Here is a 26,076-nt window from a genome sequence, read left to right on the forward strand (position 1 = left end):
GGACAAACGTAACTCTCCTCCTTAAAAGGGGCACATTCTAATAGGGGAACTTGGTTTTATTTAAAAAACTCAAGACATGAATAAAATGTTTACAGCTGGGTTATAAAGGAAATACACAAGGTGCTAAGATGGTGCCAGGATGGTATGATTTCCAAAAGGATGGGAGAGAAAGGATGAGAAACTAACACTGTGGGAAAAGGCAGAGGAGACATATGCTATTGCTCTACCTTCTCACTTCCACCCCAATGTGAACATTTAATTTCACAACTGGATACAGTGGCAAAATGTAATTCATTTGTTCTAGTGGTGTCTTGTTCTGCACAGTATACCTACAAATGTACTTATATGTACATATGTGCACAGCAACATATGTACACTGCAGTTATGGCCAGGCACACTAATATGTCCATATTTTTGTCAATATCGACATGCTATGAAGAGACATTTTGAACCAAGTACATTAACGTAGCTTAAACAAGGGGACTTTTCCATGGGCGAATTTCATTGTGAATCTCAGTGCCAAGATAACAGACTCCAGAGGCACGAAACAGAACTGCCAAATTTAGTATGTAAACACATTCATAACTTCTCTGGGTTGGATTTGGTCATGATTTGCAAATGAAATAGGATGTCGAAAAGAAGGAAACGTATGCCAAGATGGCCTAATTCTCACTCTACAGAACTTTGCCACTCTCCAATCTGTGCTTTCCCCACTCCATGCTCAATTATCTGAAGGTTGGCAAAGATGGGTGACTGATGGAAGACTGTCTGAAGCCTTAACCACTAGAGGGAGAAGGTGTGCCTCTGGTGACAGGAGCCAATGAAAGGAACGCATTAAAAAGGTAGGCTTCTAGGGAGGTAAATGAAGCTGTACTCAGCCAGGAGCACGGCTATTATCAACTGTACTAGCTTTGGAGAGTTTGAGGATGAATCCTGATGACTTCATATAGGATCTTCTACTAAAGGATTCCATTGTGTAAACTACCAAGAACTTCATCTTAACTTTGAATGCTTTAATTTCCTCTTAAAGCATATAAACTCACTTGTTAGGAGGGAAATACGACAACCATAGAGTGATTATGTTACCATTTATATACCTTAAATTTATGTATCATAAACGTAACAATTTTCTGAGGTAATTTAAGATTAAAAATTGACATTGTTTATTGGGATGGTGAGAATTTGTGGGTTCTCTGCTTCAATCTTTCCTAAATATGACCTCAGAAAATTTAATTTCTTTAGACAAATAGTGGGTAGGTTAAACTTTTTTGCTTTTATAGTACGTCACTCACAGCTATTTAACGTTTCTTAAAATCCTCAGTAGTTGTATGTCTGAGACCAAACAATTTCTCTTCAATCAAAATTTGGTTATCTTGTTTGCTTTATGCCACCATCTTTTGACATAATTAAAAGAAGAACTGAACCTACTGGTAAATAAATACATTGCATGGGATCAATTTAGACATACATAATTCATTATATATTTAAATATACCTCACAAGCTACATATTTATCATTGAGAATAAATTCTTTACACATACCAAAATCTAAAGACACAATCTCCCAGACATAGATTGGTGTTTAAGATATAGTTCATTTTATTTTCAGCGTCATTTCTCTTGCCTCAGCAGAAAGTGTGGCGGGGGGGATCCTCAGCAACTATTTCTGGGATTCTTAAAAGGAGGAGGAGGAGCACTGTGCCTGCTCCTACATTCAGCATCGATTTTCTACAAAATTTGCGATAGGGTTTCTCAGAAGTGCTGTTTGGTACTCCTGACAATTTCGTGTGTTTTCAAACTTCACCCAGCCAGTTCAGTATTTTCAGCTCCTTTCATTTTCCTTTTCCCTTTAATTATAGAAGTCTCTATTCCCTTTCTGTGGTTTAAGAGAGATACTAAATGCTGCTATTTGTAGAAAGCATACACATTTGTTTTATTTCATTTTTTCCCCCCCTCAGGGCGAGTCATAGACTTGTTTCTTTTTCTTTTTTTTCCTTTCTTTCTTCCCCCAAATGAAGCGGCTGCGATTGATGCTCGGGGCTGGGTACTCCTTGCAGGGGAGCAACTTTCTGGACCCTCGTGCGTTCCTTGGGATGGGCGAGCACACGGCCGGGGGCGAAGCGAGTAAACGCTCTAATTTTAAACTTGCACGGGGAAGCACTTTCCGCCGAGTCGCGGTGGACTTCTTCCCCTCGGCTTCCCTCCCCGCGCGCATTCCCACGGCCCGGCGGCCCGGCTCGGGGCGGCGGCTGGCCCGGTCCCGGTCCCGGGGCTCGCTGCGCGCGGCCTCCGCACCCGGCGGGGAAGAAAACTTCTCCGCGCTCGGGCGACATGAACGTCCTCCCGGCAGCGCCCTCGCAACCCTTCCTTCCCCGGCGGCGGCCAACGTGAGCGGGGCGGGGAGGACGGGGGAGGTGGCGGGGTGGGAGTGTGTGGGGGGGGGGCGCCTCGGGCCGGCGGGCGGCGCGCGGGTACCTGGCCCTCCCCGCCCAGGCCTGGGGTTGGGGGGAGAGGGGGGCGGAGCCGACCGCGCTCGGGGGCTTGACGGACGCTCGGCGGGGACGGAGGGCGGGGGGCGCGGGTGGGCGCGAAGGAGGGCGCGCGGCGCGAGGCGGCGCGGAGCCGGCGGGGCAGCACTTGTCCTGCAATCGATTGCCGAGCGGCCGAGCGCGCAGACACGCGCTCCCGCGCCGGGCCCCCTCCCCCGCGGCTCCCCACCACGCGCGCGCCCGCGCCCGCGCCCGCGCGCGCACCGCTCCGCTCCGCTCAGCCCGGCGGGGCGCTCGGGGCCCGCGCGCGCGCGCGCACACGCGCACACACACACACACGCACACGCACACGCGCGCGCGCGCACGCACCTCCTCCCGCCCGCGCCCGGGCCCCCGCCGCTTCGCCGCCCGCCCGCCGCCGCCGCCGCCGCCGCCGCCGCCGCCGCCAGCCCGCCCTCCGCCCCGCGGGCGTCTGCGCGAGCCCGGCCGGCGGGGGAGATGTGCTCGGGCTCTGCCGCCGGATCGGTTTCTCGGGGTTTGACCAGCTGTCCCGGGCTAACCCTGCTCCTCGCTGAAGATGGAGGAAGTAAAAACAGGATTACCCTTAGCTACAGATCCACTGCCTTAGTTTCCACCACCCACCGCAGTGCACAAACACACGTTAGGCACAGGAAAGAAAGACAGAGAGAGGACACACTAACAGTAAACACAAACAAAAGGGTGATGGGATTATTTTACTGCATGCACTGCTGAGGTAAATCTCCGCTTGGCTTTTTTTTTTTTTATTTTTTTTTTTGGCTTGGGGAAAGAACAGCTCTTGTTTTATTTGTCTTCTGGATCTATAGATGGTGTATGAATTTGTGTGTGATTTGCAAAGGGGGGAGTGTTCTCAAAGTTAAGTGTGATTAAATAGCATCTCGTTTTGCACTGTGATGTGATCAAATGACTTGTTGCTGTTAACCAGTAGTAGTAATAATAATAACAATGTAGGTGTTTTTCTTGGGGAGGGATGGGTTGTGGCTATGATTAGGGTAATGATTTCTGTAAAGGACGCTCTGGGAATCGGGTGGAAGACGATGTCTTCTGCCTTAATTTATCCTCCCCTCCTTGTAATCTGTTTCTGGGATGTTAATCGATTAATCAGTTCTCATTTCTGTAGCTGTCATGGATCTGGACTTGTTTTTTTTTTTTTTTTTTTTTTGCTTTGTTTTAACTTGAATTCCAAGAAGAAAGATTGGGTAGCCTGGCATAAATTGAAGCTGTATAGATAGAAGGTAATACCCAGCTCTTGTTGGGAATTGAAAAAAGCAAACAAAATTCGAAAGAAAATTGCTATGGCACATGTAAGAAAGGCGGCAGTTAAATCACTTTGACAGGTTCTAGTATGGGCTAAAAAGATGGAATTAAGATTTAAATTTTCTTCTTCTTCCTTTCTTTTTCTCTTTCACTTTTTTTTCTTTTTTTCTTTTTTTTTGCCAGAGGCCAGAAACAGCCCTGTGAAGTTGGCCTAGGTTCCTTGTTGGGTTCTGCCTGACTGTCCTTCCCCTCTTACCCCCCTCCCCTTTTTTCTTTCAGTTTTCTTGTCTTAGCTTTTGGTCGATTCTTAAGGAACCGGTGGATCAAGTTTTTTCTCTTCTTGTTAATCGCATTGCTGAAGCACTGACTGACCTCTCTCTCCCTCTCTCTCTCTTTTTTCCTCTTTCCTGAAAGTACGTGGTGCCATTCCTGAGTGACTTTTCCTACCAGACCATCCCAAAGGGACGAGGGGGAGGGGTGGAAGGAGGAGGAGGAGAAGGGGGTGTTCCTTCTCTCTCATTTCTTGGTTTTGTTTATCAGCCGATGTTTGCTGGATTCGGGCTTGGAATGACCCACCTGTAAAGCGCTTCCCCTGCCTCCTCGCCTTGAACTCTGCAGGGGGCTTGGCGTGGAGGGGTCTGGCAGGGAAAGAGAGAAGGGGGGAACACAAAAACTTCTTTCTCTCTCTCTCCGTTTATCTTCAGCCCGACATTGTCACCTCCTCTTTGAGGGGTTAGAAGAAGCTGAGATCTCCTGACAGAGCTGGAAATGGTGATGAATCTTTTTTAATCAAAGGACAATTTCTTTTGTATGTACATTTCGTTTCTCTTTCTCGGTTTCCTTTCTTTCTTCTCTGAGAGTTAATAACCATTTCATTGATGGGGCAGACCTCCTTAGCTCCTACCTGACGTTTCTTTCTTTTTAATATATGTATGTTAAATGTTAAAGAGATAAACTAATTTGTAAAATATCCGAAAACCTGCTCTCCCTTTAAAGTTTAAGGATCCCTTTCTTTAAAGCCTTATGCAATCATAATTGAAAGATTTTGATAACAGTGTAGCAGGTTGAAATTTAAGTGCTTTGTAGTTACTGAGTTGGGAATTTGATGATTATTCCATGAAGAAAGAAAGAAAAGTTTTTTGGGGGTGGGGGGGTTAGGGAGGGTAGTGGTGAAGAAAGGGAGGGGAGGGAGAAGGGAAGTGGTTTTGGAGATCAGAAGTGAGGCTGCCTGTTTTCCAGTAAGTAATGGAGAAATTCCAGGAGCCAAGGCTAAATATACTTGCCGATCAATACAGAAATGGCTCATTGTGAATAATTTAGCTGCTGGTGCTGTGAGAGTTTTGAAACTAAAGGCAAAAAGGACCAGGGCCAAAGGAAAAAAAAAATAAGTAAAAAAAAAATCTCTTCAGGACCTGTCAATTCTTAAACTTTTTCCTTCAAAGAATACAGCTAGATTATCGATCTTTTCATGACGTGAATCAAAGCTAGAGGGTGTCATCTCATAGGAATTATTTCTGTTTCTGAGAATTCAGCTCTGTTTTGTGTTCATAGTGCATGAAAATCATTCCCCATGCTTGAAGAAGTGGTTCCCTCCTGCACAGCTAAAAGTTTCTGAAATGTTCAAAATCCCAGTGTATTAAGTGGGCTTGGCATTTGTCTTCAACCATGGGCTGGCAGGAAATTAAGGATACATGGAACAGGTGCTCACACAGACTCGGGGTAGGCTAACGTGTCAATACAAATCAGAGAGGTGGCCAACTCCTGCAGAAGTCTTCTGAGATACAGTTGGGCACTAAGTTTTTTTGTTTTTTTTTTTTTGTTTTGTTTTCTTATGTTTGTTTGTTCTCCCCCTCCCTATTAGAACATGATGAACCGACTTGCAACAATTGTGAATAGAGCTATCTGTGTACTAGGGAAGTCTTCAAACTGCAGTGCGATCGTGGGAAGTAGTGAATAGTAAAAATACTTAAACACAGTGAGAGTTTGCAAATTTGAGATATACTCCCCTATTTTTTTTTTTTTTTTTTTTGCTAAGACAGTTAAATTTTGATTAAGATAGCCATTCCTTTCTTGCTACAGCCCATCTCACAGTACACTTATCTTCCCTATCCTATCTCCTGCAGGAATCAGATCATTTGCAGAAAGAGTTCAGTGACTTGCAAATGAGCACATGCAGTGCAGTGTAGCACGTTTCTTGGGGACAGGTTGCAGGAGCATGCATGGACCATTGCTTGGGGCTTGAAATAAGTTATGAATTGAATGGCAGATCCTGAAAGAAGTCCTTGTGCTAAAAGTATAATCTTGTTTTGCAGCACTGCACTTTGACTATGGAAACAGAGGCTATCGATGGCTATATAACATGTGAGTATTCATTTTCATTAATTTGCTGTGGGTAATCAAGTTAGGTTCCAATTTACTTGTACTTTAATTCTTGAATAAGGTTTTATTATGAGATCTGTACACTAATTTGCTATTTACAATTTTACTTTAAGTGACTTTTCACAGAAACAAAATAAGGGAATATAGAAAAAAAAAACTAAATGAAGTACACTATTTTATCATTGTAGATTACCAGAGCAAAAAATTTCCTCCTTGATTGATTTTTCCATTTACTTTAAATTTGGGATATGTCAGGTTACATGTGTACCTACTAGTATAGTGAGTACTAAATATTTTCAACTATGTAGCTTAATTTTTCTGGACACATAATGTGAAATAATAATTGATTTCTTAAGTTGACTTATCTTTTCCTTTTTTTTTTTTAAACAAGCTGTGTTCAAACATCTGTTTCCAAAAGCATTTTGGAAGATGTTCATTATAAGTACTTCACATTGAAGAATTCATTTAGCTGATTAAAAAAACTTATTTTTCTCATTAGAAATATTGTACAAGTCAACTCCTGTATGCTCTCTCAGTTGACTTGTACTAGTTTTATGATAATGAAGTTTTGTTAATTTTTTTTATTATGGGCTAATGGTGGCTTTTGTGACTTCATTCATCATGTATTTCTATTTCCTTATAGTTCCTCTTATAAGAAAAAATGTATTCCTTAAGAATTAAGCTATGCATGCTACTGTGTATAAAGCAGACTTAATAATTATATTTTATGTGACAATGAATAGAGACCAAAGACTTTCTTTTGTGAAAGCAGGTGACACTGAGCTTTCACCTGAAAGGGAGCACTCCAACATGGCAATTGACCTCACCTCAAGCACACCCAATGGACAGCATGCTTCCCCAAGTCACATGACAAGCAGTAAGTCTTCATTTTATGATTTCTTGCTTTTTCATTGCTCTAGTGACAGATCTGAATTTGTGAGGTCTGTGAGGTCTGCTCACATGGTGCCATAGCTACCGCTATAGCTTTTGCTAAAGAAAGAGCAATACAGATTTCTTCCTGCTCATTCTAGTATCATAAAACATGAGCCTGCTCAGTAGTCTGAACTATCCCAAGGTGGCATTTGGGAGCTGGTGCTTACCTGGGTCAGGTAAGAAATGTGAGGATTTGCTGATGATTATTTTGACCTGCTCGGTTTCCTCCTGGACTTGTTGTTGGATTACAAAAAAGTGGAAACATGTCAGTAAAAATTATTTAATAATGTTATGTTGCCTTGAGACAAAGCTAAAACCTCAGTGGTAGAATTGTAGTGTTATTTTCATTTCAAAAAGGAATTAAAAAAAATAAGCCTGAAAAAGTTTCTCCTCTAAAGCATTGGAAGTGAAGTGTCATTGAAAATTTGTGTAGCTCATTTACATCCATTTATTTAACAAAGTAGAAAACAGTTTACTTTAGAATGTTCATAGAAATACTGAGAAATTTGGAAGGATGTTTGGGGCTAGCAGGAAATGACAGTTTGGACTACTATTTTTGATAAAGAATGTAGTGTATGATGTTATTTGTAATAAAAAATCAGTTTACATGCTGTCAGTGCCAGAAAATAAAATTCTCTTATTCATTAAGACTACAGTTTGTCTTCTCTTAATCCAAATGTTTTATCAGGTTAGTTATCATGGGCAAGTGGTCTATGATTTCTACTCAGAAGTAGTTTCAAGTCTTGTCCTTTAGACTTTTTATGTATACTATATTCTTACACAAAAAGGACACCAAGTTTATTCATAAATTTAATTTTAAGTTACAGATTTTTCCTTGGGTAATATGTGAAGGAGAGACTTTTTTTCCTTTTTGTCTTTGAAGATCTAACAACTTAAAACTAAGTCAACTACTTAGTTACAAATATAATCTTCAGTTAATTCTGATTACCCAATTGAACTTTTCTTTTCCACCTCCCTCTTATACCCCAAATTAAGTTATTACAAAACTACAGGCTTTGTAATTAGTAAAGCCTAAGGAATTATAAGAAAAATATATAAAATATTCTTCAGTACATTTTATAATTCATTAACTTCAAATGAATATAGTTATAGACTTGAAATTCTGATTGAACTGTTTTGAATATAGTTTACTGAAAAGTTTTCTTTCTTTATATGAAGGGGAAAATTTCATTCCAGAGGCAGTCATTGAGGTTCACTTATCATATGGAAAGGAAAAACTAAAGAAGTTACTGAGTGAAATCATGCCAAGTTACAGTGCTGATTTCTTATAATGGATCATGTAGCATAAATCAGTTATTTCTTTGCTTGTTGATTTGATAAAACTTAAATTACGATAACAGTATAAATAGTAGAATTTTTACAGTTTAACATTGAATGTTACTAATGCTTAGGTAGAATGTGTTTTATTTTTCAGAAACTTTTTCATGTAATTAGTTTATGAGTCTCTCTGTATAGTTATTATGTGAATATTTAGATATTGGCTTTAAACACATTGAATATATGGAATATTAAATAGCTGTTAATCAGATCCTTAACTATCACCCCTCCTCTCATTCACCACCAGAAAAATCAGCAAGAATTACTTAATTACTTAGTTGGCTTCTTTACTTGTGATTTAGATTCTGCTTGTCCAATTGCTTCTTTCACCAGTTGCTTCCTTCAGTTGCTTCCTTCAAAAAGGCAGTTCACTCATCCTTTAATATAAACATTGCAACGTATGGGAATGATTAAATGTGCAAGAATTGTGTTCTTTTGATATTTGAGTTTTTCTCCCCTAACAATAGTCAACTTAGGTTTAGTAAAGAGGGGTGTGTGTGTGCGCACGCGCGCACTGTGCACGCACTTTCCTTTCCTTTTTTTTTTTTTTTTTTTAAATTTACTAGCCTGTGGCGATTCTATGTCACTGCATTTTTTGCCCAGCTCTGTGTGTTGTCAGGTTCTTTTCCAAAAAGTTGCAGGTTAAATATTTTGGCTCTCACTTCAGAGCTGTCTGTTGCATCCTTTATGTAGCCTCTATTTACAGTATCTAGGTTACCCACTTAGGTGTTAGATGGAGAAGATACCCATTTTTCCTCTCTCTTAGATCTAGGAGCATATCAGCATTTTCGATTGGCAAAGCGAACAGAGTTAAAGAGGGACTCTTGTCTACTCATTAGAACAGAGACCTAGATTCACTTGGCTTTTTTTTTTTTTTTTTTGTAACTTGGAATAATTTTTGTGTGCATGGGACCTGAAAAATCACTTGTGTCTGAGACCACTGGTTTACTTTATTCTTTTATATGTTGTTGGATTTGCTAAATGAAAATACTTTCTTGTTTCATTTAAAAAAAATAGCTTCAAATATATTTCCTGGTGGACTGCTGCTTTCAAACCTGGGGTTATATTTTCAATTGGAAGCATGAAAGCCAAAAGTAAATGTGAAATCCTTTAGGACAGAAAAAGATAGTCTTTCTAGTAGCAGGAAGGAGATGTCTGTGTTTGCAGGGGTGAGAAGAATTCTATTTAAGTCATTTAGGGAGACTAAAAGAACTAAAACCCAACCTTTGGCTTTCATAAACTACCATTCTAGCTGTAGAGTAATAACCCACTTATTTTGCTTTTAGGAACACAGCATCATCCTCCGGTACTAATCATTTGTTTAGGGTACTTGGTAGCCGGTCTACAATAAAGGGTATCTGTGCACCTTGCCTGCCAGCTACTATATAAAAAATAATGACAGCAGCTATCATTATTTGACAGTGATGGTGTAGAGCACTAGCGACTTGGGAGAAAACTAAAAATGTTATAATGCCTGACAGTTTGGGGTTTTAAAATTCAGTGAATAAGATAACCATCAAGGACGTAACAGATATTAGTGATCCTAACATTTTATAATGACTACTTCCTATATTTTAGAATGATTTCTCATAGAGAACTTTAGACTTTTTCTTCTGGAATAAGGATCTCTTTGATAAGAGGATGAGCATTGTTGCCTGGGATCATTAGTGTCCATGTTGAGTTTTCTGACAGTCTTGTAGTGTCAGCAATGACAGTATATGCCTTGATGGCGACTGGAAATATACAGTGTTAAGGGATTTTAGAAATAGAGTGTGGAAGTTACAAGTGTGAGATCGACAACTCAGGTAGAACAATATAAAAATAATCTGTATTCTAGTTTGGCCCATCAGATGAAGCTTACCTTGAGATTCTGTCTATTTCTGGGTTAGCTCACTTCCCATTCTTAGGTAGTTGCTTCGGTGTCAGTTTCAAACTATAATGCCAATAAGTGAATGTCCTTCGTATGTGATTACTTAAGTACTTCCTGACTTAAACTCTGTTTCTATCACTTTAAAACCCTTAGGTGGATCAGCTGTGCATTCACTACTACTTATCAGTCAGCTTGATGGCCAGGTAGCATGTATGGAATTGCAAGAAGTAGTCATTCTAGTTTTACAAGGCTCTGGCCAATAATCAGGTCAAGGAATCTAGTTTATTCTTTTCGTAGTCCTTAATGTTTGTTTTATTTTAGTTTTTCCTTAGCTAGTTTCCCTTTTTAGAACATAGAGAGGCCTAAGAATCTTATGATTTTTGTTTCTCATGTGTTGAAATTGATGCTAGAAGAAATCAATCTTAGGTCACCTCATCGAAAGTCAAAATTCTCAAAGGTGGGATGTTGTCTTGTGGGCTATTAGATAACTAGTGTGTCTGGAATGGGTGTCTGTGAGTCCAATACTGGTATATAGAACATGACCAAAGCAGTCTCATAAAAATAGTGGAGTCTTGGGCTGGAGAGATTGCTCAGTGGTTAAGGCCCTTGCCTATAAAGACTAATGACCTGAGTTTGATTCCCCAGTGCCCACATAAACACAGATGCACAAAGTGGCATATGCATGTAGAGTTCAATTGCACTGGCTGAAGGCTCTGGTGTGTCCATTCTCTCTGTCCTCTCTATTTCTGTCTGCTTGCAAATAAAAAAAAATTTAAGGAAAGGAAGAGAGGAGTCTAAGGATGGAATAATATCAGTTAAACTTGCCAAGCTGGTGTTCCACTGTGCTTTGTAGAAAAGAGCTTATATTATGGGACTCCCTGGCTTTCTGAGTCACCTTCTGTAGCTTAGGTGGGAGTTGCCTTTGGTTGGAGTTCCATAGGACACAACATAATATAACCCCAGATGAGCTTGATGTAAAACCTGGCTCTGTTTGGAATCATAATGAAGTTTTTAAATAATTAAAGTACTTGATGTTGAGTTTTTGTTTATTAGAAAATTTAAAACAATTAAAAAGGTCTGATTTCATTTCTTCATGCCTATCAGAGTTAAGTGCCATGACTGTGTATCAGGAGAAAAAAAGTTAAAAAGAAACATCATGTAAGCATATACTTGCTGGTAATTAATAGTAGAGGTACTACATTGTTTTTCTTTGCACCTCATTCCACCTCAATCACTTCATTTTTTTAAGGCAGCTTAGAGGTGAGAATTAAAATCTGACTTTGAAAAACAAAACAACTTTTTACAAAGGATACCAATCTATGTTAAAATCTGTCTTTAGTACTGGATGTATTCTTTCTTTTTTTTTTTTTTATTATTGTAACATGATTGATTAGGTTCCCCTGGGAGTCTTCCAGTAAGCCATAATGAATTAAGATCTCTGGGTTCAATGCTTTTGTCTCCTTACTTTTGATACATTGATATATTCTGAGTATTGATGGATTTCGACCTTATGATATTCAGAAAATTAGAGTTACAGTTTAAATGGGTAGAACATGTTACTTTACCTTTTCCTCCACATGTTTCTATCAAATTAGCAATATATATTTATTTATAATGTAAGTACTAAGGGAAGTCTGCTATATATATGTGTGTGTATATATGTATATATATGTGTGTATACACACACACACACACACACATATATGGTAGCACTTCCATGTATGTATGTATGTGTGTGTGTGCGTGCGTGTGTGTGTGTGTATGTGTGTGTGTGTGTGTGTGTATATATATATATATATATATATATATATATATAGTAGTACTTCCCTTTTGTGAATTGAAACTCAGAATATTTCCATTTTGAAATAGGCAAAGAATATTTAAGAACCCTTTTTCCTTACAAATGTCATCACTGCTGGATTGGGAGGAGATAGGCATAATTTTTTAGGTGAACACAATATGCTCAGAATTATGCTAAGTGCTTTCCATTTGTTTCCTTTTGTCTCCACAACAACTCCTTTACTTAGGTATATAACATCTCCATTGTATAATAGCCCGAGGATGAAAAGAACATAGGAGATACATTGACCTGTGTGAGAATTACTGTTTTAACTTGCTACATGAAGTTTGGCATTTTACTTCACATCTCTGACCTCCAGTTTCCTCTGTAATGTGGGAGTCACTAATACCTACCCCAGTGGGCTGTTGTGATGTCTCAATGAGGCTGTAGATAAAAAAGGCGAAGCATCATGAGTTCTAATGCGCAATCACCGCTCCTCTTACTCACAATTGTCCTTACTATTATTTTTAATATTTTTGTTTATATGATACTAAAAGAAAGAAAGAGGCAGATAGAGAGTGAGAGAGAATATGGTCATGCTGGGGCCTCTTGTCCCTGTAGTGGAACTGTACTTTTGCATCTGGCTTTTACTAGGATACTGGGTAAATCGAGCCCAGGTGTCATGCTTCGCAAACAAACACCTTTAGCTGCTGATCCATCTCTCCAGCCCTATCATTGTTTTTAATGTGTAACTGACACATAAGAAAAAAAACAAAAAACAGACCCAGATATCTTGGAAAACTGGGCCTTTTGCCCTGGCTGTATTTACTGCATTGGTCCATAAGATTTCTAATAGTTTAGTCTAAAGGTGGAAGAAAAGCAAAGTTTCCTATTATTTCCTGTATCTATGAAGATTTTGATTAGAAAGAAGTGCCCCTATATAATGGATTTCTAAAAATGAATTTCATTGTTCTGAATGAAGATTTTTTGGTTTTGGCTATATATAAAGGAAATCATTGCTTAGCATTTGTGCTCCAAAGATTCCAGTTATTGAGACTGGAAAAGGAATGACCTATTCATGCTCAGAATCAGTTCTTTCCTAGAAAATTCCCTTCTAATACTTAACCCTTCTAATACTTAATTTCATTTGGTGCTTCTAAGAGTGCCATATTCTATGTGATGATACCTTATGAAATTGTAGGCCATGTTGTTGGTACTAGTGAATCTTGGGGGTAATAGTTTAGGTGTTTTAAATTTGATTTATATATAAAATATGATTGTTAGTCAAGGGCATGTGGCATTTTACTATGTCATTCTACTTGATTAATTTACTAAGTATTTGTCAGGTGTCTCCTAAGTTCCAGAGACTTTAAAGTGAGTCCAGTCTACACCATCTAGTCCTCCAGGAGCTCACATTGTGGTGTACAGACAGAAATCTAAACATGCTATTGTATTGTAGTGAGCTCCATGTCTTAATTATAGGGAGGGAGAGGTCATACTAGTTCACGGGGATTTTTCTAGAGAGAAACTGTTTAAGCTGAGTTATATTCAATGTAAGGAATTTAGAGGGGAAGTGAAGACATTTTCAGTGAGTAGTGTGCCCACAGTAAGAGGTAAAAATATCATTCAGGGGCTGGAGAGATGGCTTAGCAGTGAAGGCGCTTGCCTGCAAAGCAAAAAAGGACCTCGGTTCCATTCCCCAGGACCCATGTAAGCCAGATGCACAAGTTGGTGCATGCATCTGGAGTTTGTTTGCAGTGACTGGAGACCCTGGCATGCTCATTCTCTCTTTCTCTCTCTTTCACTCTCTCTGTCTCTCTTGTTCTGGCTCTTTCCCTCTCTCCAACAAATTAATAAATAAATAAAATTCAGTACTCTGTGAGATAGAAGCAGGCTGGTCTTTTCTGGACTGTTAAGTTTGTCTGTAGGACTTTGAAGCCAAAGAGGATTCTGGAAAGTTGATCACGTCAAAACGCTGGAATATTTTGCATGACAAAAACCTTGGAACCCAAGGGTGCTGCCAAAGCAGGTGACTTTTGTGTTTTGATTGACATGTATCACACTGTTCTAAAGTGGGGAGAGAGTTGTGGATGGGGAAAAGATGCAGGGGCATCTTTAGTAGGCTGTTGTGATAAATGAGTGACAAGTCATGAGAGCTAGTGGTAGTTGGGATAAAAAGGAAGATAAGGACTTTGGCATCACTTTTAAGGGTGAAGGACATAGAGAGTAGAGGCAAGGGATATATATAAGCATAATGATTATGAATGACTGGATAGATGATGGAAGGTTCCATTCACCAAACTAGCAAATACTGGAGCAAATTTCCAGGAAAAGATTTGATTGAGCTTAGTTCTAAATGCAGAGTCTGGTAGACCTGTAGGTAGGATTGTTTTAGAGGATAACAATCCGTAGGAGGAGACGTGAGACTGATTTGTGAATTTCCACTAGTGAAAACTATGTAGCATATGGTCACATCATCTTACTCCTGTGTTAATTTAACAATATTTTAGAAATTCTTAAAAGTTCACCTTGGGGCTGGAGAGATGGCTTAGCAGTTAATGCACTTGCCTGCAAAGCCTGACGACCCAAGTTTGATTCCCTAGGACCCACATAAGCCTGTTGTACCTACTGGCACATGCATCTGGAGTTTGTTTGTAGTGGCTAGAGGCTCTGGCATGCCCATTCTCTCTTCTTCTCTCTTTCTTTCTCCCTCTATCTAAAATAAATAAATAAATATAAGCATTTAAAAATCTCATCCTGTAGTAATTCTCAGGGTTTAATCAGTGGGCTTATTTCTCCATTTAGCCCATCAAATTAAAATTCTATGAAGAAATAGGTAAGCACATTTTTAATAAACCTTTTGTTTAGTAGAATCTTTTTGTGCTAATTTCATCAGTTGGTTAATTTATGTGATTGACTCATTAGACTTTATATAAAATATTTCTAGCTCTTCTCTTTGAAATTTATGTTTATATTTTTAGTAAACCATAAGCCACATATGGGCATGCATTCTAATGCTTATGCTCTAAAGAATTTTCTTTATTATGTAACCTTTTTTAAAAGTTTATTTTTATTTATTTATTTGAGAGCAACAGACAGAGAGAAAAAGGCAGAGAGGAAGAGAGAATGGGTGCACCAGAGTCTCCAGCCAATGCAAACAAACTCTAGATGCATGTGTTACCTTGTGCATCTGGCTTACGTGGGTCCTGAGGAATTGAGCCTCGAACCAGAGCCCCTAGGCTTCACAAGAAAGCACTTAACCTTTAAGCCATCTCTCCAGCCCTGTTTTTTTTTCTTAATAAGTATGTGACCATGTATTTATACATGATTAGTTTATTGCCTAAATACTAGTCAGGACTATCAAATTAATAGTAAAGGAAATCAGTATTCCAGTCCAGAGTCTGTGTCAACATTTTGAAGTAAATATGGAGGTAATATACGTGTTATTTTAAAATGATTTGGAAAACACATTTATATATATATATATAATATATAATATATATAATATATATATATATATATACATACATACATACATACATGCATACACACACACACACACACACACACACACACATATACATATATATAAAAAATGTGCCTTGGGGTAAAATTACCTACAAGGGGATAGTGTGCTCTAGGTAACAGCTGATAATAATATACCAATTTTCTTAAAATATCTATTATAGTATTTGATGTTAAAAATGTGAGCTCTGGGGCTGGAGAGATGGCTTTGTGGTTAAGGCGCTTGCCTGCAAAGCCAAAAGAACCAGGTTCGATTCCTTAGGATGCACAAAGCCAGATGCATGCATCTGGAGTTTGTTTGCAGCAGCTGGAGTTCCTGGCATATCCATTCTCTCTCTCTCTCTCAAATTAATAAATACAAACAAAAATTAAAAGAAATGTAAGCTCTGGTTACTTAAGACACCATCAAATTCCTTATGAATGTTAATGATGAAAATTTACGAGGAGATAGAGAACCCTCTGGACAGATGTTTTTCATCTTCTAATTATCCAGCAAGGATTTACTGAACACTTGCTTTATGCGATCCATTTCTGGTGGTTGAATTAGAAAACTATGTGTGCTGCATTTTGAAGAAAACAGTGCTGTCTTGAAGGGTTTCAATGAATTGACATTTCATTCATAGGATAGGATTGAGGTCTTTCTCCTTGATGTGATAAGATTATTTTGCTTTTTGAACTAACCTACATGATTGATCTGTGAAGGTCATTTGGTGAGGGTCATGTGATGGAGGATTTAGTGGCACAGTATATCCATCATCAGAAGTAGTGTTGCATTGGTGGTTGAACTCCTGTGATTGCTTCCTTTCTTTGCATGGTCATGGATTAGACTCTCTGGCTCTAGGTTCCCATAAAATCTTATGAAATAACCCTCCTTTTTCTGCTCCTTCTTTTCTTCTCCTCTTGCTCCCTGTCTTCCTTTTCCGACTTCTTTCCCTTTCTCAGCTAAATCAAACAAATTCAGTCTCTAACTTACATTAATACATATAATCAGGAACAATCAATTCTTACTGGCTTGGGATCCATTCATTTTCTTTAATGTGATCTATATTTCTGTCTTAAATTTGTTAAATGTTGATTTTATAGCTTAACTCAATGAAGGCAATCTTAAAATGCCACATAAAGGAAAGTTCAGCTACTGTTGCCATAAATCCAAATTTCCATTCACAGAAATGTTGGCAGGTGATGGAGTCAGCAGTTTAAGAGGTCTTAATGTCTACTTTAGACCAAGATGGGAGACAGACGTGCCACCTAGAAAGGCATCCTGCATGAGCTGAAGATTGAAGGAACTTCCAGTTTATAGGGCAGAAGGGAAAAGAAATCACACTAATTTCCTGGGGTCATTGATGTAATCTGACTATAGCAAATAAGATTTTTTTAGCAAAGTTCTATTTCATCTTAGTTACTAGAAGAGATGTCTTAATAACAATATAAAGAATTTTTTAAAGCATATGACTTTATTATGGGGCCACACACTTATTATAAAGAAATGAATGTAAAATTTTTCTAGATGTCATTGAGGAACATGGCTGTATCATTTGTCCCTTTAGTCTGAGCATATAATATGCTTATGGAAGGCCAGAAAATATTTATTGAAAAAATAACTATTTGTAATAACTATATTGTATGTCTGATTCAATAATGTACTTCTAATCTATTTGAAGAAATTTGTAAATTTGATTTCTTAGATATTGAAATAACCCAGATTCCTAGTTACTTATAGTTTTTCTCTTTGTGGGTATATGTTTATTTTTATAATGCATCATTCCAAATATATTCTGTAATCCCAAAAGATGATCTGCAAGATCCTAAAAAGCTCTTAAGTTTTCTGATTTTATACAGCATATTCATTAGAATCCAAGTTTATGTTACTATAAGTGCTTTCATGAAGCCATCATCATCTTCATCACCAATATTACTTTATTACTATTATCACTGCTATCTTTACATACCGTATTCAGAGTTTACAGATTGATTTCCATATATAATTTCAAGGCAGTCTCTATCAGTTATTTAAAGCTGTTTTTAGTAGCATGTACAAGATGAAATGCTTCAATTAACTTTTCTCATGCACTCTAGATATTTTGGAGAGCATATAATTAATCAATGTAAAGTCATGTTCTAATAAATTAACTATCTTGGTGTCTACACCTTTGACATTTTTGTCATTGTTCTCTTATTATCATTGAAGCTGCAGTTCTCCTTACACCTGACTGTGTCAGCTCTACCTACTTCATACTAAGATGCAAATGTAGGATTTGGTAATGTTTTGAAGTGCCGAGTACTGCCTTGCAGTCTTTCAGGTGAATTAACATAGAATTTTCTAGTCGAGTTCTTAAAGAGGCATCATTTCTTCTACTATACAAAGCATTTTCTTTTATGGTCATTTTCATAGGGATTTTTGTTTTATTTTTGTTGTTTAAAATATACACATTTTAGTAATATATATGTAGAGATATTTCTTTTATAAAAATATCATATAAGATCTTATAATCAGACAGGCCAATATCTTTGTCTTTCAGATAGTCTGACTTTGAATAACTTATTTTCAAGTAAGTTGTCATAGTGAGGCTATTTTTAAATGTTTTCATGGATTTGAATGGTTTGAGGTGGTCTTATAGTTTGGCTCTGATGGCTGCTAGCAGTTTTGCAGCTGGGAAGAGCTTTCTTTTCCTCCCCACTTCTCTTCCCTTTCTTCCCCCTTCTTTCCTTCCCTCCTTCTCTTCTTCTTCTTAGCAAATTGCAGAACCTATAGTTAAATATACAACTGATTATATTTAACTTTTGATGAGATAATACCATTTATGTTTTTACAAGCAATAACGTGTATCACTGTATGCACGAGTGTATGCATTCAAAAAGTACAACGAAGAAATCATGAAGCTTTGGATATAGGAAAGTGCTTGCTTGGACATGAAGACCTGAATTCAGTCCCCAGAATCCATGTGAAATGTTGGGTGTGGTGGCACACATCTGTAATTCCAGCTCTGAGGAGGCAGACTCACCCTAGCCTAAGTACTGAGTTCCTGGCCAGTGAGAGACCGTGTCTGAAAGGAGGAAGGTGGTGTTCCTCAGGATGACACTGGGCTTGTCTTTTGGCCTTCACCTAGGTACACACACCACACACTCAAACACACCCCAAACAAAAAGAATCTTTTTCATTTCCATTTATTTGAGGCCCAAATGACTGTTGATACATTAAAAAAAAAAATCAAGCAAAACTTTTCACGTAGGACACTGTTACTGTGGGGCTTGAGCCTGCAAAAATAAGGAGGCATTTGGACAGAGAGGCACACGTGTAAAGTAAGGAAGAAATCAGATCTAGTTCAAGAAGAAAGACTCAAAAGAAGCAAACCTAGAAATGAGAGAAAAACACACCACTAGAATTAGTAAACCTAGTTGATAGAGTGAGGAACAGACAAAATGAAAAGGAGAATCTTCCTCCTTCCTTCCTTCCTTTTAAACACTGTAAAAGAAGAGTAATCAGAATCTATAAGTCAGGGAAAGAACATTCTTGCTTGAGCGATGTGGAATGTGATAATGAGAGTGGTTTTATGTAGAATGTGACTGAATGAGCATGGAGTTTCTGTGGAAAGAATCCATGCTTCTTGAGCTAGCCAAATCCAGGGAGCAGGGAGGTAGGTTAGTTGAGAAAACTGGGACCTTAAGTAAACCTAGAAACAATGATCCTTTAAACTGGGTCAGAGTCAGTAGTACCTAGTGTAGTAGATTATTGTTTTGATAACTAGTGCTGTTACCTGTGGTTACTTTGGATTATTCTCTTGGCTTTGTCTTTGTGCAAGACTTTAGCATATATTTCTGTGTATGGGAGATCCTAACCATTGTATTCCAAGATAATCAAGGATGCCTTAAGCAGTGGTGTTCTTCTAAGCTGCTATTTTTTCCTGTAGTAGAAACAGGGCTTGGTGAGACCCTAACCCCAATAGACACAGTAACAACTTTCTCTGGGGCCTGGAGAGCTTGCCTAATGGTTAAGGTGCTTGCCTGTGAAGCCTGAGGACCCAAGTTTGATTTCCTACTACTCACATATGCCAGATGCACAGGGTGGTTAATGGTCTGGAGTTCATTTGTATTAGATAGAGGCCCTGGTTTGCCCATTTTTTTCTCTGTCTCTCCAATAAATAAATAAATAAATAAATAAATAAATAAATAAAAAAAATTAAAAAATCTTTTTATTTATGAGAGTGAAGGGGGGGGGGAGGGAGGGGGAGAGATAGAGAATGGGCATGTACCTTGTGCACCTTGTACATCTGGGTCTTTTGGCTTTGCAGACAACAAGCACCTTAGCCCTTAAGCCATTTCTCCAGCCCCCAAATATTTATTTAAAGAGCTTTCTCTGTCCTCAGGCAAAGCCAAAACTTGATTCTGAATATGAGATGAGATGGTTTTTTTGCATTCGGTCTTTGTTTCTTATCTGCTGCTTTTCTGTTTTCCCTATGAAGTGTTCACCACACAGATCCTAAGTGAAGAGGCTTAAACTTACACTCCTGCAGGAGTTCAGAATCCTCATATTGGCTTTTACCCATTAAAACACTTTTCTGAAATTAACCTTGTAATAACTCTTCAATAAAAATTTATGTGACATAGATCAAGTTTATATGTGTATTACTGTTAAAGGAAAGGTTTATTAAAGCCATGAAAGTAAGATCAAGGTATATGTTTAATATGCTTAAGGGAGCAAACTGCTTTTCAGACTATTAGGTAACATTTTATTTATAAGATTTCCTATTCACAGTCTTTACGTCCTGCCTAAAACCTGAACCTAGTATTTAGTTATAAAACATGAACTATGCAGTTTCAGAAGAACTTTTGATTTCTACTGGTACTTAACTAGTACTTTATTTGTTACTGCAAATAGACAGTATTTTAGTTGTAAAAATTACATACATTATTGGGTTTTAGTCTTCTTCCTCTCATATAAAGTGAGCCTTGGTACTTAACTAAATGTGTGTCTCCTAGACAGACATTTCATCTCCTAGAATCTCAGCTTCATTTGTCACATCAGGGCATTAACATTCGCCTTGTTGGAAGAATGATGAGCATTAGAGACAGTGTCTATAAAATGTCCTGGATGGTGACTGGCACATAGTAAGTTAGATAGAATGGTAACTATTCTACTGCTAGATTTGTAAATTGAAAAAAGAAAGTTGAATTGAAAAACAAACAGATCCCACAAACCTATGTTAAATCAAATTTATATTAAATAGTCCTCCAAGGAAGGATGTGCTTTTTAGCTTTTTATCAACATCAACATTTTTTTAAGTAGTCTGAATGGTTATATAAGAACTTAATCTGATACCTGGGTCTTCTACTGGCTACTAGATAGTTTATTTTTCATCTGGATGGGTGCTGTCAGGTGGTTGGACTCATAATTATTATACCAAAAGAAATGTGTGTACAAATATAAGGCAACTATTAATGCTGTTGTATTCAAATCAATTACTGAAGAAATGAAAGTGAAATTACCTAATTAAAGAAAATCACAAATAAACCTGCTCTGTTCGTGAGGGGGATAATTGAAATGGTAATTATGCAGTAGGAATGCTTTTCATTTAAAGATGGAAATTTAGAAGACACGTTTGGAGGCAGGTCATGACTGCATGGTGCATATTCCTTTCTGCTTCTCTGATCTTGTCCAGTGATTTTTTTTTAGCATGATATTGTTTACTTATGTAAACTGTGTTGAAGAGTTAATTCTTGATATGGCCCTGAAATGTCACAGATTTCCTTTCCTGATTGGCCTGCATGTTCTGCATCAAAACTCATCTCTCTGTTGAGTAGGGAATTCTCAGAACTTTGTATCAGATGAGTAGTGTCAAGGTTTTTCTCTTATCCTCAGCAAAATCAAGGAGAAAACAGAATGCCTTTTCAAAAGCTTTTGTAGCAGGACATGTGTAAGTAGACATTTTCATGTGTGAACTTTTAACTGTCCTTGGTTAGAGATACCAGAGGCTGAAACACAGTAACTGTTACCAATCCCAGTAACTAAATGACTCTTTCTTTGGAGTAGTTTCTCTGAAAGATTGGACACTTTTATCACTTCCAATCTTGTTCTCTCATTTCTTGGTCACTCTGGATCATTGTATCTCTCCTGGATAATTAGAAACTGCTTGAGGGCAGGGAAAATGACTGTAATCTCTGCAGCCTGAGGGAGCAAGCAGGTCGGGTTTGACTCTTGTCTGTACATGGTGTTACTCTTCATTTACCCATTTATAAGGGAGAAAAGTTGGTACTTATCAATAAAATGGCCTTAATGAAGCCTTTCTCACAGTGCCCAATACATTTCAAGAAATTAAAAAAAAAACAACTAGTTTCTCATTTACATAGAAGATGGCAAATGCTCTATACATAGTTGTCTCTCAATTAAGGTAGTTTTTTTTTTAATAATTTTGAAATACATTTTGAGTTACTGTGTGTTGATTGTGTGACTGAATGCATGAGAAACCAGTCTTGGTTATAAGAGAGATTATTCCGTTGTTCACAGGCTGGGCCATTTTAGTTGTGCTATCAGTGTTGAGAACCCCAGAGACAAAATCACCAAGTTAGTCTTATTCATAAGGTTGTTTTACAATAGATGCTCTGAAGTGAGTTTTACTTTAGACTTTAACTTTCTTCTCAACACTCATTCAAGCATAATTCTCTTTTAGACAAAATGCTCAACATTCTTGGAAGCTTTGTTTAATTTCAAAAAGTATATCTGTTAGCCAATATCACTCTAGAATTTACAGATAATTTTACAAATGACTTTAAAGGATACATAGAATTGTATGTGCTATATAAAGATACACACTAATCAAAAGAAAGAAAATTTGCCCCTAGACATGTCTGTTATTTTTGGGTGAGAAATATGAGTTAAGAGGCAGAAGAGCTTAAATTTTACAATTTTAAGATATCAAACCAATCTTCCTAAAACTGTGCCACACAATTGAAGAACAGGGAAAGCTACCCAACTCCTTCTATGAAGCTAGTATCACCCTAATCGCAAAACCAGGCAGAGATGCCACAAGAAAAGAAAACTACTGGCCTATTTCCCTAATGAACATAGATGCAAAGATCCTCAACAAAATACTCACAAACCGAATCCAACAACACATCAAAAGTATTATCCACCTTGACCAAGTGGGATTTATCCCAGGAACACAAGGGTGGTTCAACATACGAAAATCTGTCAATGTAATACACCACATAAACAAGCTTAAACATAAAAACCACATGATCATTTCGATAGATGCAGAAAAGGCCTTTGACAAGATACAACATCACTTCATGATCAAAACATTGGAGAGAATCGGCATGGCTGGTTCACCTTAACATAATAAAGGCAATATACAAAGCTCCAAAGGCCCAAATAATACTTAATGGAGAGAGACTGGAGGAATTCCCATTGAGATCAGGAACAAGACAGGGATGTCCTCTCTCACCTCTGCTTTTCAATATAGTTCTGTTTTTTATTATTCCTTTACTAATATTTGTAATCTCATTGATGCAAAGTCTTTCAGAACAAATTGGCCTTTTAGGAGACACACAAAAAATTTATGTAATACTGTCATTTTTTTGTGAACCTTTATCCAGTATTTTTTTTTTTTTTTTTTGGTTTTTTGAGGTAGGGTCTCACTCTGGTCCAGGCTGACCTGGAATTAACTCTGTTATCTCAGGGTGGCCTTGAACTCATGGCAGTCCTCCTACCTCTGCCTCCCGAGTGCTGGGATTAAAGGTGTGCGCCACCACGCCCGGCTTATCCAGTATTTAACAATGAACGATCTTTTGGAAATCTATGAATCAAATGGCTGTTCCTTAAAATTATTACACAGTTCTGTTGATGCCTGACTGGGAGGCCAGACCTTAATTTCCACAGGGCAGTGGTGGTAATTATCACATTTGTCCATGATATAATTATTACAGTAGTACCTGGGGTCAGATACACAACCTTTATAAAAGTTTTATCACCCTTATTTTAATCCTTTCTTGAAATATTGTTTAAATGTGTCTAAACAATGTCCAAGTATTCTGTTAGATGAGCAGTCATTATCCAGTTCTGCAGACACTGGTTTATAATCAGTGCTGTAGCTGCAACATAAGGCAGCACATGTAATAGTTCGGAGAAATATCAATCGTCTCATTGTATTTTAACAGGCCATCTTCTTAACAAGTAATCTTTTCATCATTCTGCCACCCATGGTTTTGCTTTCTTTTCTTTTTTTTTTAACATTACAACAAAATTATATGTTGTTTGGAAGCTCATGAAATGTAATTTGCTTGGCACAGATTTGTGAATCGAGCCCATAATATTTTACTGGGACTATTACATAGGAAAACAGTATATTTAATTCTAACTGAGCTGAAGGTGCAAACTTAAGTCCATATGTCTTCAGTAACAATTGAATGCCAATGAGTCCTGTGCCTTTTTTTTGCTGAAAAGAAACCATCTTGATCATTAGTGCATAACATTTTTTTTTTTTTTTTTTTTTGGTTTTGAGAGGTAAGGTCTCACTCTAGCTCAGGCTGACCTAGATTTCACTATATTGTCTCAGGGTGGCCTCAAACTCATGGTGCTGGGATTAAAGGCATGTACCACCATACCCTGCAGTGCGTAACTTTTTATTTGATTTTCTTTTACTTTATTTTGTGAGTGCTTCCATCTCCATAATTCTGAAATTCTTTGGGTTTCTGACAAGGTTTGTTTTAAATTACAATTAAAGAAATTAGGTGGCCCAAGAGGTTAGCTAAAAACCACTCTCTCAGGCATTGCCTTTTCAAGAGTGAAATTGGTGGACATTTTGTATGGGAATGGGGTGTTACAGTCATGTATCTGAATGTTCACAGTTCTGGAGGCTGGTGCTGCTGATCGGCTTATGGCTTTATTACAGCATTTATTACTTTAAAATGTCCCTGTGCTTGGAATGTGTTTTTGTACTTTACTGTCCATGAGGCTCTGACCTTACTACTGAGGACTGAGTTCTGAGGCCCTACTCCTTTACTACTTGATTTTCTGGATAATTGACTATGGAGATAAAGGGAGTGATCCAGGTCATTGACATCAGAAGAGAAGAAGCTTTTGGTAGAAACATGGGGCCTATTACCCTTTTCTAAAGGAAAGAAATGGGGGCATTGCTTCATTAGAAATGCAGTTGGTGGGGTTAGGACCGTAGCTCAGTTGGTACAGTGCTTCCCTGGAAATGGAGTCAGTGGTTGCCAGTTCCTGGAAATGGAAAGCATCCAGTACTCGCCTTCATTGGTGGCAGCTCTGAAGTCACCATTTGCTGGTCCTCTTCTCTTTCAGTTGATTTCTTTAGAAACCTTAGAGTGTGGATTCAATGACTTTAAACTGTATCTCGTCCTGTCCTGTTCCTTTCCTCAAGTCCATATCTAGCCCAATATCAACCAGTGGTTCCACTTCTCTTAGAGCACCAGAACTTCAATACTTCTTACTATGCTCATTCCTGTAACTTTATTCTATGATCATTTAGACCTAAAATGTCCTAATAGTCTTTCAGTGGTTTTCTGCCTGCATTCTTCTTCCTTTATTGCTCATGGTCCATACAACTCACAGACCTGGACTTTCTTTCACAAAGCTGCAACAGATCATAGATCTGGTACGGGAATTTTGGTGTGTCTTTGAGAGCATTGAAACCTTTCTTCATTCATGTGAGGGCAGTAACTCAGGCACTAAGGTGCCAGAAAGTCATGGTCACACAGGACTTCTACTGAGCCAGTGGCCTTCTTTATTTGTGTTACGAATTCAAATAATGATATCCACAGACTATAGAGAGTTAAGTTTAGATTTTTACTATAGAGAATATACATAGAATGTAAGAGTAGGAAGGAAGGAATATAGAGCTCTTGCCTAAGAAGAGGCAAGTGGGGTGTGGTGGTTTGAATAGAATAGATGGCCCCCAATATATTCAGTTGTTTGTAGTTTGCATCTGCTGGCTACCTGGCTGGAGGCAATGTCACTGGGTGATGTTAAAGTGTGGTGGTGGGTTTCTGATTTCAATCTAAAGATATGCAAAGTGTGCCTAGCTGGAGTTCCTGAAGTGTGCTGTGGTTTTTGACCTTTAGGCTTGTACTTCTTTCTCTCCACTTGGACCTGTGAAGGCAGGCCAGCTTCTTTTGCTATTATGGAACTTCCCCTGGGTCTGTAAGCTTCAATAAATCCCTTCCTCCATAACTGTGCCTGGTCTGAAAGTTCATCTCAGTGAACCTGAATCTGTCTGCTACAGAACTTGGTACCAGGAGTGGGGTGAGATGTATCTGGCCATGTGGATGTTGATCTTTTAGAACCTTTGTTTTGGAGGAGTAGGCATGGACTTGGTGCTTGCAGCTGAACATGTCTTCTGGAGTGGTAAGCCAAGTTTTATGGACTATTCTGATGAGAGTCTGAGAATGCTAAGTGCAGACAGTATTGAACTTCAAGGCTTGGCTTATGAGCTTTCTAAGGGGAAGGAAACA

The 26,076-nt window shown here is 38.3% G+C and overlaps 1 protein-coding gene across 3 annotated transcripts in view; it reads left to right on the top strand.

Moving 5' to 3' along the window:
• The first annotated feature begins 2,268 nt into the window (after positions 1-2,268).
• The window catches only part of Ikzf2 (IKAROS family zinc finger 2), a 167,755-nt gene continuing 143,947 nt past the window's right edge, over positions 2,269-26,076 (top strand). For 2 of the 3 annotated variants that reach the window (XM_045147583.1, XM_045147585.1), the window contains exons 1-3: positions 3,039-3,242; positions 6,097-6,145; positions 6,936-7,040. In XM_045147583.1, coding sequence (XP_045003518.1) covers positions 6,112-6,145; positions 6,936-7,040 — 139 coding nt within the window. In that variant the 5' untranslated portion in view covers positions 3,039-3,242; positions 6,097-6,111. Of the gene's footprint in view, positions 2,387-3,038; positions 3,243-6,096; positions 6,146-6,935; positions 7,041-26,076 lie in introns of those variants that run through there. The other variant, XM_045147584.1, reaches the window with a different exon arrangement.

The sequence above is a fragment of the Jaculus jaculus genome, chromosome 4 (assembly GCF_020740685.1).
Source record: "Jaculus jaculus isolate mJacJac1 chromosome 4, mJacJac1.mat.Y.cur, whole genome shotgun sequence".
In the NCBI taxonomy this organism is placed as follows: domain Eukaryota; kingdom Metazoa; phylum Chordata; class Mammalia; order Rodentia; family Dipodidae; genus Jaculus; species Jaculus jaculus.